The 13,918-nt window shown below is 31.9% G+C and overlaps 1 protein-coding gene and 1 long non-coding RNA gene across 2 annotated transcripts in view; both read right to left on the bottom strand.

Moving 5' to 3' along the window:
• Positions 1 to 4,102: 4,102 nt before the first annotated feature.
• Positions 4,103 to 13,918, bottom strand: part of LOC134236119 (golgin subfamily A member 6-like protein 6) — a gene marked incomplete at its 3' end in the record, with an annotated part of 50,081 nt that continues 40,265 nt past the window's right edge. The window contains exon 7 of the mRNA XM_062718325.1: positions 4,103 to 4,300. Coding sequence (XP_062574309.1) covers positions 4,103 to 4,300 — 198 coding nt within the window. The remainder of the gene's footprint in view (positions 4,301 to 13,918) is intronic.
• Positions 8,121 to 9,103, bottom strand: LOC134236049 (uncharacterized). The gene is made up of 2 exons (XR_009985536.1): positions 8,314 to 9,103; positions 8,121 to 8,272 (listed from the first exon to the last, which is right to left on the bottom strand). It is a non-coding gene; the product is annotated as an uncharacterized LOC134236049 (long non-coding RNA).

Here is a 13,918-nt window from a genome sequence, read left to right as displayed (position 1 = left end):
ACAAACTGCCTTTCCTTTCGAATTATTCAAATATTTTACCCATATGATACAAGTATAGAGTACGAACAACACAAGTATAGACATGGAAAAAGACAGTCCATGAATGCATTCCAGTCTGTAACTAATTGATACCGATATGCGAAAATCAGCTTCACTAATAGCTCTCAGCATAGCGCAAGGAGTTAAAAGGAAGGCTTGTTTTAGTTACACTGCCTGAAATAAGGGTCTAGAATTTAAAAAAAATAGTTTATATGGATATGTTATATAGATTGCACCATATTATGTAAGAAGTACATTGTAAATCAATTTTGCGAATTTTTTTACTGAATAAATTACTTCCAGTTTAAGATTTATAAACTTTTTAAATCCCATCTGAGTTTTAGATTATGTACTTATTAAATCACTATACAACATGTACATGTTAAATAATATACCGCTTCTAATGAAGTATTTGTGCTATAGATGCAGCAGTTAGCTGCATGGTACAAACGTAATGTGTGACGACACGATTAAATGAACTACAATGTTATGAGAAGAGCAAGATACTTATCTTCTAATTGAGAACATCCCTTTACCTTACTAATTGCCTCCTATTATTAGAATTGCACGTAACGCATCATTTCACTAAAATAGCAGAAAGAAGGTCGGGGATTTTCAGTTGCATATTTTTAGAAAAACCAGTGGAGTTATATGACTTGCTTAGTGGCGCTTGATCGCGAACGGAAGTAGATTTACGCTGGCAGAAAGCGCTTAGCGCTTAAAAATCTGACATCTACTTTAATTACATATGCAAATACTTGATTGGTATTCTGTATATAAATAAGAGAAATCTTTGATTAAAATAGCAGACATTGAATTTAAAATTAAATTATCTCCCTTTGATAATTGTAAGCTCTTTAGTGTGAGAGATAAAAAATCATTGGATAAAACTGAAAGGAAATTGTTTACATATTCATGATATTGTTAACATGCAGCGCTGTATATCCTGGAATTCAAGTAAAATGAAGTGTTTTTCCTTTATTTTATTGCATACAAATTTTAACCTCTGTTTATTTCTAGTATGCAAAAGAAGAATTTTGATACGTGAAAAATCATGAAATGCACAAGACTACATGGTACATGAAATCAGCTTTATGGTGGACCTACATATTCTTCGTTGATATTGAAGTATTAGCCTCAGGGTCAAAAGAAATTCAAAATGGGGATTAAAGATAACTTGAAGTATCAGAATTACATGTATTTTAAAAACGTTTTTTAGAAGAAGTGCAGACTGTCTCAGTCAGAGTGATATACCACTGGACTATATAATGAATATGTACAGCTTTAGAAAACATGATATGCCCTTGACTGAAAGGAAAATAAATAATCTATCCTTTATAATAGATACAATTCCCATCCACAGTCACTTTTTTTATTAATAATTTTTTAAACCTGTGGTATGATAAGTTTTATATATGGGTTAAAAATTGTTGCCGAAACAATTTAAGTGTCCCCTCCCCTTCTCAACGAAATAGAGTTTGGATATTTTCTTTTTTATTTCTTTTTCTTATTTTTTTATTTTTGCTCCTGACTTTTTTAGGTGAAGCAGAATAGATAAATAAATAAATAATCAGCACCTACGATCACCTTGGAATTAAATAATCTGCCCTTCACTACCATGAAAATCTGACTCGGAAAAAATTGCCCCCCCCCCCCCCCCATTCTATCAAAAGAAAAAAAAATCACAAAATTAAGCAAAAATTCCATATCTAGGGAATGGTGGTTGGGTAGGTTTAATCACTTATGAATGAATCGCTTTCTTTCATTTCTATAAATATCTCCTCTGAACGTTTTACAAGGTATCCACATTTTCGTACGAATGACTCTTACCAATTTATGTGGGGTAAGGTAGTTTCTTTTACAAGATTTTTGGATTTTTGGGTGGAGTAAGTCCTGCATGGACATTGGTTACCTTATTAATTTTAAAAAATGTAAACTGTAGCAAGAAGGCAGGGAAAGATTATTTTCAACATTTTCAAGGACTAATGTTTAGAAATCGTGTTTACTTACGCACCATAAGGTGAAAATTTCCATCAAGTTTACCAATCAACTCAAACCAAGCAACCGACATAAAGAACTGGGCATGGTATGTATAAAGAGACGGCCCTGTAAAATTGGCAAAAATTAAACGCACGATAACATTTTTTGAACTGTGTCAGTTTATTGTTAAGGTTCCCCTTTGTGAAAATCCTCAACTCACGTGACCTTTTGTGTATATAACGTTCAAAACCGGTCTAATAATCCGGAATTCACCTATTTTGGACGGTGTCTTTAAATGCATGTAGCACTATTTTCTCTATGTACAAATCACTCAATGTGGAAAATGTATAGTCTTTCAATATTCTTCATTGCCTATATATCAATACATGACCTTAAAACCGCTCTTATAAGCATTTCCACATTATGCATCAAGCTAAAGGGAAAATGCAACACGAGTTTCAATAAACTGAATATACTGAATAGAGGATACGACATTTACAATATTCCGAATACTAGTACCCGAGTACAAATGCTTTACTAGCATGCTAATTCAAAAAAACTGATTACCTGCTTAAAGAAAAAAGAAGAACTTGTTAATGTACATATTGAGAAGAGGGCTCATGTGGTCGGATGGAGGGGGTGTAGTCGATGGAAAACTTAAAGAGAAGTGGGCGGGACCATATGAATTATGATATAGAATTTCATTCTAAAAGCAAACATGTAAATGCTCTTTAAGATATTGCTCTGAAATGAGAGGTTTTCATACAAACAGAATGTTTTTTTACCTTGACCTTTTGACACTGAACTCAATAGGGATCTTTTTATGTCATAGCAAGTTGTGGTATAAATGAATTGAAAAAGATGGACGGCTACTTGAGATACCACACGATAATAAAATGTTAAAACCTAAACAGACAGAATATATGAATTCATGACCTTAAAATCAATGGGGGGTCTTCCTCAGGTCATAGGGAGTAACTATATGTAATTGCATTTCAAAGGCTTCTACAGACATGGTACCAAAAGGAAAGTGTCACAGAAATGCAGACTGATAGTCGGGCAAACGGACAAATAAATCTACACTAATATCCCCCACTTTCAGTGAAACTTAGGGACAAAAAGGCACAATTTATATACCATTGTGACCTTGAACTTTGACCTTCTGTTCATATAAAATTCAACAATTCATATGATGCTAGTTATTGCCGTCAAGAACTGTTATTTTGTTTATTCATTTGTTGTTTAAAACACAAGTATTAGTTATGACACAGAAAAAAGTTTGTTTAGTTTCCTTAAATTTCCATCTAATTCTGCCATTTTGACCTTGACCTTTGACCCTAAATCATGAAAATTGATCTTTTTCTCTTTGTTTTTGCTATTGTTTACATGTACCATATATCTTAATTTGTTTTAATAAATTTTAAAATACTCAGGTAATTATATGGAAACTGTATGATATTATATATATTGTTCTTGCCTGGATTTTTTTTTTTTAAAGTATAAGTTTGTAACCATGGTAACATGAAAACTAAATATGAATACCAAGTGATTCTTTGAAGTTCATATTAGAACTTTATATGGACTTTCAAATCAATGTATTCATTTTTCCCCAACTATCCGCAAAAATTATACCAGGCTTTTGAAAAGAGCCTAAAATCTACATTTTTTTCCCAGAAAAATCCTACCTACAAACGGTGGGATATTTTTTCCTATGAGGTAAAGTTACTGAAATACTAAAAATTATCTAAAGAACTAAAAAAAATGTATTTTGGTAAAAAGGTAAAGTCATGTTAATATCTTGTTCTATTAAAATGTTTTGATGAGTCAAAAAAGAGTCATTTTTCATCAAAATTTAGCGATTTTTAGGCCATGAAAAATGTATGCTGGTTGCCATGGTAACCATGGACCATGGCAACCATTTTACAATGATTTTTAGTTTCAAACATCAATATAGGAATATGTTCCAAGTGTCATGAAAATCCAAGACATAGAGAGCCACACCCCTATATAAGAGTTTCAATGCTTACAGAGAATGGCTATTAATTATGTTCTTAGTTTATTTTTTCTTGCTACAGTATTATACTTCTTTATAAGTTCCAACGCGGACAATTGCATGACAACTGGTTTCGGCATATTGGTAATCATCCTCGCTAGTGTCCTTGCAGCAGGATTTCGGAATCTGTGAATTAGTAAGTTGACAAGATCCAGATGTTGTACACCAAGGTGTAGTGTCAAAGTCGTTGGTTGTTCCAGTAACCTCGTTTACAGCGCAACAGTCATACTAGAATTACAAAAAAATATGGTTATCTAATTTGTTCTCTAATATCTTGAATATGAATTAAGTTAAATTTTCAAAAAAAAGTATAAATTTCGAGATACCCTGTCCTTTCCTTAAGACACAAGAAAAAAGTTAAGACTCCATTAACACAAATAATAAAGATAATCAGCTACATGTAGCACTATCAATAAATAACCAACCACTGTATTTTTACAATTTTACATGTGTAATGTGAAAGTTGATTAACAACTTTTAGAAAGAAATCTTACTAGAGTTCACCCTTCAGACCAGATGTTTTTCATAGGGGAAGGGGGCAATTTATTCACTCTGTCTCAATTTATCAGATTTAGACTACCTCGACTGTAAAAAAAGCTGACAGCAAAATGCCAGGGACCAATAAATTTAATTCGTTAAAAATGTATCTTCAATACATTTGTTCATTTCAAAATATATTGAAACTCTGAGGGAATGCAAACAAAAACATCGCCCAAGCTTCAAATCGTATTTCCTATAATGAAAAAAAAAATGAAAATAACGAAGAGTGACCGATCTCAAAAATGAATTATAGTTAACGATGCAAATCTGTAATGAGGACGAAAACAATTATCCCTGGAAATTCATCTGACAAGAGCAGGTTCCTAGCTTGAAGAAATTAGCATCTGTTGATGACCACGTTAGACCGTAGTACTTTATAGAAAAAAAAGCACACGTTGAAAAATTAAACAACCATTCTTTGAGTATTGCATCAGAAAAACTTAAGCTTGTCTTCTACCGAAAAGTGTAATTTGGTTTCCACTTAAAATTGAAAATAGAATAATTCATTCAAAAAAATTGAAACTGATGAAAGTTCATTCATAACTTCATTTATAACTCATCAAGGTCAAATTACCTACCAAAATCAGTACAATATCTATAGACGCTCAGACAAAAATTGCGAAACACTCTTAAAAGATTAAAAGACTGTTATTCCGTCAAATATTATTGAGGTGTAATGAAATGCAAACTGGAGCTGCAACTTTTCAAGATGCATTAACAAATTCAAAATGCTCAATCATGTCAATATCTGCAAATTCTTAGAAAAAACAGCTGAAACCCAGGTAATACAAACTGACAGACAGACGGACAAAGAGAACACCTATAGTCCCTTCCGGTTTAATCGGTAGGGACGAACAAGTTGACAAGATTGCACAATTTACTCTCTATTAAACTGTTAAAGAAGCATGTGTCTGTCTTCCTACACTTTTGTTCAAATTCGTCACGATCAGCCCATTTTAGACCAGATTTGAATTGCCAAATAATATATTGCAAGGAAAAAGAAACACACGGGAACATAATATGCAAAATATTTTTGATTGTGTGGCCAAAAATTAATATCAACCAAAAATTAATCAACCATAAATTAATTGAATTGCCAAATAATATATTGCAAGGAAAAAGAAACACACGTGAACATAATATGCAAAATATTTTTGATTGTGTGGCCAAAAATTATGACAACTGGTTAGGGGTGTATCTTGATTACCCTCACAAAAATCAGTGTTCAAAACTACTCAAATGTAAAATCTATGATTTCACGGATAAAAAGTGGTAAATAGCCAACAATACGTGCATATATATTGAATGGCTCTATTTTACTTTAAAATTGTACACGTATTTCTTTTTCCTTTCAGTATATTTCAAAGAGACAACCATAGATAAATATATAGTACTTATACAAAAAAACAGTTGCTGTATATAATAATTCTATAACCATTTTGTTGGATGCTAACATAATTTTCACAATTAGGTGTATCGTTTTTTTTTTGTGTGTATCTCAATTTTTTTTTATTAGTTCCCTTCCGGTGAAACCGGGGTTGGGGAAGTGGAGTTTGATTTTAGGTATCATCTAAGTCTGTTTGTCCGTCTGTCTCTCTCGCGTTGTTCTTTTAAACGCTTGCAAATATTAAACAATTATTGTTGGGATGTGTATATTAATGAATTACAAAATCAAGTAAAAGTTTCGTTCCGCTTCATTGATTTTTGAAGGAATTACGGCCATTTTAATTTTTGAGGGTTTCCCGCACTTTTTACTTAAACGCTTGCAGGTATTAAACTGATCTTTGGAATGTGATTATATCTTGATGAGTTACAGATCCAAATTGCATTATGTTCCGCTTCGATGATTTTTGACGGAATTACAATATTTTTAAAGGAAACCAGATAACGCTTGACGGCAGGAGACTAGCTTTGCCAATGCAACAATCTCAGAATGCTTGTTGTATCCAGATAAAATACTTTAAAAGTTAAAGTCCATTGAAATATACATTTATATGCTCATTAAATGTTTTGTCAAAAGGTTAAGTTATTACATTCATTTTCAATAGTTAATTGCTAGTATGTATAAGTTTTAACATAGGATTTGTTTCTGGAATTTTATGCATTTTTTTTTCGCAGATATACCTTTACCTGTGTGTTTAACTAAAATTAATATAAAATATTTGAATCAAGCGCCTGACGCGATGGGTAGATCATTTGTCTTTGGAGTTGTAAATTACGAAGTTATTCTTTACATGGCGGTCACACCACCAAACGTGCAGACATAATGAAACCATTATTTATTTTGTAAGTTGGTCGATACAATAAACCCTTGCCAGCAAATACATTTTATCTTTGTGTCAAATTCATATTGATTATTAGTCCATTATTAATACACTGAATCGACGGCGGATTTTTTCCTTATTTCCCGATCATAACAACGAGCACCTGATCCCACCACTGATGTTTCAGAGGTCCGTGTTTGAATGTTCTGCTCCTATTTTGTATTGTTCAATGGACTTTTGAGTTTGAGTACTGTTCGTTATCTACGGAAGCCCAATAGTGCAAACCAAAAATAAATAAAGAAAAAACGAAAATATTAAATAAAGAGAAACGAAATTATTAAATAAAGAAAAACGAAATTAATATATAAAGAAAAACGAAATTATTAAATAAAGGAAAATGAAATTATTAAATAAAGAAAAACGAAATTAATATATAAAGAGAAACGAAATTAATATATACAGAAAAACGTAATTATTAAATAAAGATAAACGAAATTATTAAATAAAGAAAAACGAAATTAATATATAAAGAAAAACGAAATTAATATATAAAGAAACACGGAATTAATATATAAAGAAAAGCGAAATTATTAAATAGATCATTTTGTTTTTCTTTATTTAATGATTTCGTTTTTCTTTATTTAATAATTTCGTTTTCTACTTTTAATAAATATATTAATTTCGTTTTTCAAGTAGAAAACTGAAACTAAAATAAGGAATTTAGAGATATGCAAGGTAAGGGCCTGAACCCATAAATCATTAGCGCACGCGTCTGTTAGCCTTGATTTTGTTTCGACAATTTACAAGTGTGATGTTTGCCTTTGACTCCCAAATCGAATGCATAACCATTACAATAATTGAATGGGGAGAATTTAACCTTTGGTATCTAATAGTAATATGCTTAGATTTGTGTTTTTATCTTACAATAACACGATGAATGTGAACTTAAGCCAGTCTCATAATTTGGCCAGTGATTAATTCGGTGAGATGTTGACGTTAAAAATTGGTTAACATTAGCTTTCTCAAATCCTCTGCTCGAAAGATCTAATGATCAGCAAATAATGAATCTGGACACATTAATAATCACTTTGGACATGAAACATTAAAGAGATTATCCTAATAAATTTCACAAATATTTAAGTTATGTGCCCTTAAATACTGAAACTGATGAACAATTCGGTTCATGTGAACCTGAAGCACATTTGCAGCTCTGTTCTGCAGCATGTTAAATAATAAAGAGGGTGTGTGTGTGTATAGAGCATTTATTACAAATGCCAAATGAGATTACAGATTTTACAATATCAGAATGCAGCAGAAGGTGGGGCCCAAAAACATCCCACACCTTATACAAAAGAAAACTAGTACATATATTTTCTACAAAATTAACAATAAGTACCTTAAACAAAAGAAACTAGTACATCTATTTTCTACAATAACAAAAGTCATGCAATAACAATAGGCACCTTATATAAAAGAAACTAGTACATGTATTTTCTACAATAACAATAATTATGGAGGATTGAAGGGGTGGTGGTGGGTAAAATTTGTAAACCACATTTTGGAGCCGAAATGTTATTCTGATAAGGATAAGGCTAATAGCCGTTACTAGAGGACGCTTAAGTATAAAACCCGGAAAATCCTTCGGGACCCATGAATTCAAACAAATTGGTAATTAATAAAAATATGCAATTTATTACGTATTTAGATCACATAAATTCCTTTATATACATAAATACACTTATGTGCCCTTAAATACTGAAACTGATGAACAATTCGGTTCATGTGAACCTGAAGCACATTTGCAGCTCTGTTCTGCAGCATGTTAAATAATAAAGAGGGTGTGTGTGTGTATAGAGCATTTATTTCAAATGCCAAATGAGATTACAGATTTTACAATATCAGAATGCAGCAGAAGGTGGGGCCCAAAAACATCCCACAAGAGGGACAATGAACGTACAGAGAAGGGTCCCTCGCCCTACCCAAAAATGTGCTTCAATTACTTAATGTATACAGCTTGATAACGATGTAAATACTAACAAAACTATTCACAACATAGATCAATGGTATTCTAAGGATGGATAATAAAAATATTAACTAAAATAAAATAAATACATAATCGAAAGTCATTAACGTACCAACCAGGAATAGAATTATTGCATATCTTGACAAAAACATGTAAATAATTCAAAGAGATATAAACTATTTATACAATCCTCGATAAGATACCCAACAACGAATATATTCAGTGCCGCCTAAGACAGTCACCGAATACTTCGTGTACATGTATGTAAGTTTATAAAGTGAAGACAGATAAATTCATACACAACTCGAAAGTCATTAACGTACGTACCAGGAATAGAATTATTGCATATCTTGACAAAAGCATTTAAATAATTCAAAATGATATGAAATATTAATACAATCCTCGATATGATACTCAACAACGAATATATATTCAGTGCCGCCTCAGACAGTCACCGAATACTTCATGTACCTGTATGCAAGTGTATATTAGTATAAAGTGAAGGCAGATAAATTCATACACAACTCGAGAAAGTCATTAACCTACGTACCAGGAATAGAATAGTTGCATATCTTGACAAAAGCATTTAAATAATTCAAAATGATATGAAATATTAATACAATTCTCGATATGATACTCAACAGCGAATGTATTCAGTGCCGCCTCAGACAGTCACCGAATACTTTGTGTACCTGTATGTAAGTGTAGTATAAAGTGAAGGTAGATAAACTATGCAATGTTAAGCTTTCTCATGCATTATTATGATATTTAAAGCATGAAATTGACGCTTTTATGAGGTTATAGTATTAACAATTAAATTAAAAAAAAAAAAAAAGATGCAGAAAAATAGAGGATACCGCCTCAGACAGAATCCTCTATCTAGGTATTTAATACATTCAAATAATACAGAATAAGGGATACTTTCTCAACCATTTATCCTTTACAATCGGACTTTCTACCACCCGAAATGAAAACATATATGTACTAATAGGCGGGAAAATAGGAACCTTAATGTTCTCTGGAATGACACCAGTTGCAACCATCCCATATCTCATTTTGTGAGTCTTAAAAACACTAAAAAATGTGCCAGGGTGTTGCTGTAGCAAAAAGGGGTCCTTTGCAGCTAATTTCACCTACTGCAATTGGGTTGGGATTTTATTTCTAGATAGACTTTTATTTTACGTAAATTGTATTGAAAGTTGATTCATTGTAAGACTCCTTTAAACTCCCTTGTTGTCGTGCCTGAAAAGGTATATTTCCTCAAAGCAGCAAATATGGGTTTGAGTCTGAATGAACCGCGATTTCCCTTCCTCTCAGCAAAGATAAATTACAAAAAGGAACATAACCCTGTAGCAACATGTCCGTTACTAAGAATTGGCTATCTATGGTATTGTCACTATTTTTTTTTTTTTTTTTAATTTCGAATATTAAAAGTCATAGGCTGCACGCATCAACTGACCTAGCAAACTTTTTTGCTCCACTTAACATTTTACTGATTAACAAACGATTCAAGAAATCGGGGATGTTTCGCATTTAAAAATAGTATATCCATGCTGCCAAGTGATATAGAGCTAGCTGATTTTCCTAAACTGAATAGGTACAGGTAAGACATAAGACATATAAACCTGTCCCAAGGAGACCACTTTAATGCACTTGGTCTATTGATCACCCTGAATGAAACCCTTAAAACAATTTAGAGCATGCCCGTACACTTACTTTGCAATAAGAGCTAAAGCGGAATCTAAAAAGAAATACGGGCTGTGTTTGGAGAGTTGAAAAATATAGATTTGTAATCTTAAATATCCACAAGCACTCTTTACCCAAAATATTGTAAAGAACCAACAATAATCTTCTTTTAAAAGAAATGAATTTTCTGGTGTTTGTTAAGTTTACAATATGCAATAAACAGCTGTACTATCAGATTGGAATATGACAAATGAATTCTTTAAATAAGTCCCATAATTCAACAGCCAAAACAATTGGGAATAATTCATGAGGGTAATATTGCCTTCTTTTTTTTTTTTTTTTTTTTTTGCAAGATCCATATAATTTTCTATATTCTTTTTTTTTATTATTATTTTTTTTTTAACAAACAATAACCATTACCCAAGAATCAGCTGTAGAGATGCATGTGTTTTGATGTAACCTTTATATATGGTATATGTTCAAATAACCACCGTATTAAGATACAAACTGTTTGTTTAAATTTCTTTGCAAATGTAGCTTTATTTTTCTCCAATTTCTCAGGTAGCAACATATTGGATTTTCCATTACCACTTGTCAAATTCAATTTAAGAAATACTAGCTTTGTAGATGCCCATGAAGTCTTTTTATCCAACACAAGTAATTCAGAGAAAATGTCCATTGACTTTACCAATCCATTATAAGACCAAAGAAAGATCTTCAAAAGTTAGCAAAAGAACTGAACAACCCAAGTGAAAACCTTATCATATAATACGAGACTTTCCCAGTGAAAGCCCAGTAGTTCATGATCCTCTTTGTGACTGGGTATACACACCAAGCTGAGATACTCAGATGGTATAAAAGATCTTGCACCCTGATGTTGTAAATCAAATCCATGCTTAATTCTGAAACCGAATGTCATTAATAATGACATAATTGCTTAGGAATAAATATTTAAGGACATTTGGGATAATAGGGGTTAAAAAAAAACAAAACAAAACATAACTACATTACTTAAGGAATAATGTCAATTATCTGGGCTTTGCAAATTGTTCCCACACTCTAAACAAATGCATTGGAATTTGCAGTTTTCAAGCTTGCATAGCCCTTCCCTATTATATGGCTAGCAAATTTCTATGGAGATTTGCTTCTCTCTTTTTTTTGAAAGCCTTAGTCTAAACCTTGATCAGAAGGGGGAGATGGAAAGACCTGTAGTTTCCTCTCTATATCCCTGTGTTTAAATGCCTGAAGCACAAATTATACACTAACCATTTCCGAAGACATACCCTTAAACTTGTCTATATATCCTAATTTGTTTATCAACAGTTTGTCAAGGTTTACTTCTAGATGATGCCAAATCATGACTTGTCTCTGCATGATTTACACAAAACTGTGTTTCATTTGGGAATTTTCTAGTATAGACAGAAATCAAATGCATAGATTGCTGTTTTCCACTGAAATATAGTATTGATTGTTTGATCTGTATTTCTGGGTGCTACTGAAATGTTAGAGTTAAAATCAATGTGTACCCATTATTTTGGTGGTAGGCACAAGACTGACAAAAGGTGGTGCTCCAAGGTCAATATATTGCTCTTCCTAAGTCTTTTGTTAAAGCATTTATGGAATCAGTGCTAAAATAAAAATTGATCCCTGAAGAAGAAATATTAAATGGTACCAGTTTTAGTCCCAGGTTTTTGTTTGTTTGTTTCTTTTTTTTTTTTTTTTTTAATGAACCGTGCCAATTTCTTTGTGTTAAATCATAAACAAGTCCACCGTAATGAAATTTACAATTGAAAATACAATGTTGGTTAATGATTAGAAGCTTTAACCAAAATATATGCTACAAGCTCTCGATTCATTCAATATAGTTATTATCATTGTGTATATATATATATATAGGTCTGCAAATTATTGTACTCGTACACAAGCAATATATCTGCCTAACTTGACAGGGCTAAGCTAGCTATGTATATCAAACCATACAGGATATGTCAAATGAATTGCCTAAACATACATGACAAAACTAGGCTATCCCAACCTATAAGATGTAGTTATAAGCATATCCAACCATAAGGGATATGTCAAACAAATTGTCTAACTACCACAAGACAAACCTGGTTATCCAAATAAGGCAAACATACACCTGAGGATATGTAGAACATAAGCATGTCCAACCAAGCAGGACATGTCAAGCAGAGTGTCAAACCATACAGGACAAATCTGGTTATCTTACAATACACGATAAAGATATTTGTAAGCATATTTATAATCATACTACATATGTCAAATAAAGTGTTCAACCATACTGAACAACTTCTTTATCCAACCATTCATGATCAATAAATATTAAATAAATATTAACATAACCAACCCTACAGGATATGTCAAATAATTGTACAACCATACAGGATTAATCCTTGATATATAATTATATATACATACATTCTCTATACACGCATATCCAAACATACAGGATATGTCAAATAAATTATCCAACCATACAGGATAAACTCAGTTACCAAAGCATAAAGGATATAAAAATTCTGTATCTAAACCTATTCATCCATATAGGTTATGCCAAATAAATTGTCCAACCATGTAAAACAAAACTTGGTTACCCAATCACACGATTAACATATAAATACCCTTATATGAGCATATTCAACCATATAGGATATCTCAAATTAACTGTCCAACTATACAGGACAAACAGGTTACCAAACTGTACCAGATATGTATATGTATATATATTTACCATATACAAGCATGTCCAACCATATAGGATATGGCAAATAATTGTCCAACCATATAGGACAAATTGGTAACCAAACCATACAGGATATATATTGAAGTACAAGCATATCCAACCATATAGGATAGCTAAAAATAATTGTCCAACCATATAGGACATCTTGGTTACCAGACCATACAGGATATATATATACTGTATACATGCATATCCAACCATACAGGATATGTCAAATTAATTACAACCATACAGGATATAAATATACTGCGTCCAACCATATAGGACAATATGGTAACCAAACCATTCAATATATATACACTGTATACAAGCATATCCAACCATATAGGATAGCTAAAATTAATTGTCCAACCATATAGGACAAGTTGGTTACCAAACCATACAGGATATATATTGCTGTACAAGCATATCCAACCATATAGGATAGCTAAAAATAATGTGTCCAACCATATAGGACATCTTGGTTACCAAACCATACAGGATATATATATATACTGTATACAGGCATATCCAACAATACAGGATATGTCAAATTAATTACAACCATACAGGATATAAATTTACTGCGT

This window comes from Saccostrea cucullata, unplaced genomic scaffold, assembly GCF_032062105.1.
Source record: "Saccostrea cucullata isolate Sc308-1 unplaced genomic scaffold, CSIRO_AGI_Scuc_v1 ctg771, whole genome shotgun sequence".
NCBI lineage: Eukaryota > Metazoa > Mollusca > Bivalvia > Ostreida > Ostreidae > Saccostrea > Saccostrea cuccullata.
This window is presented reverse-complemented; position numbering and strand designations above follow the sequence as displayed.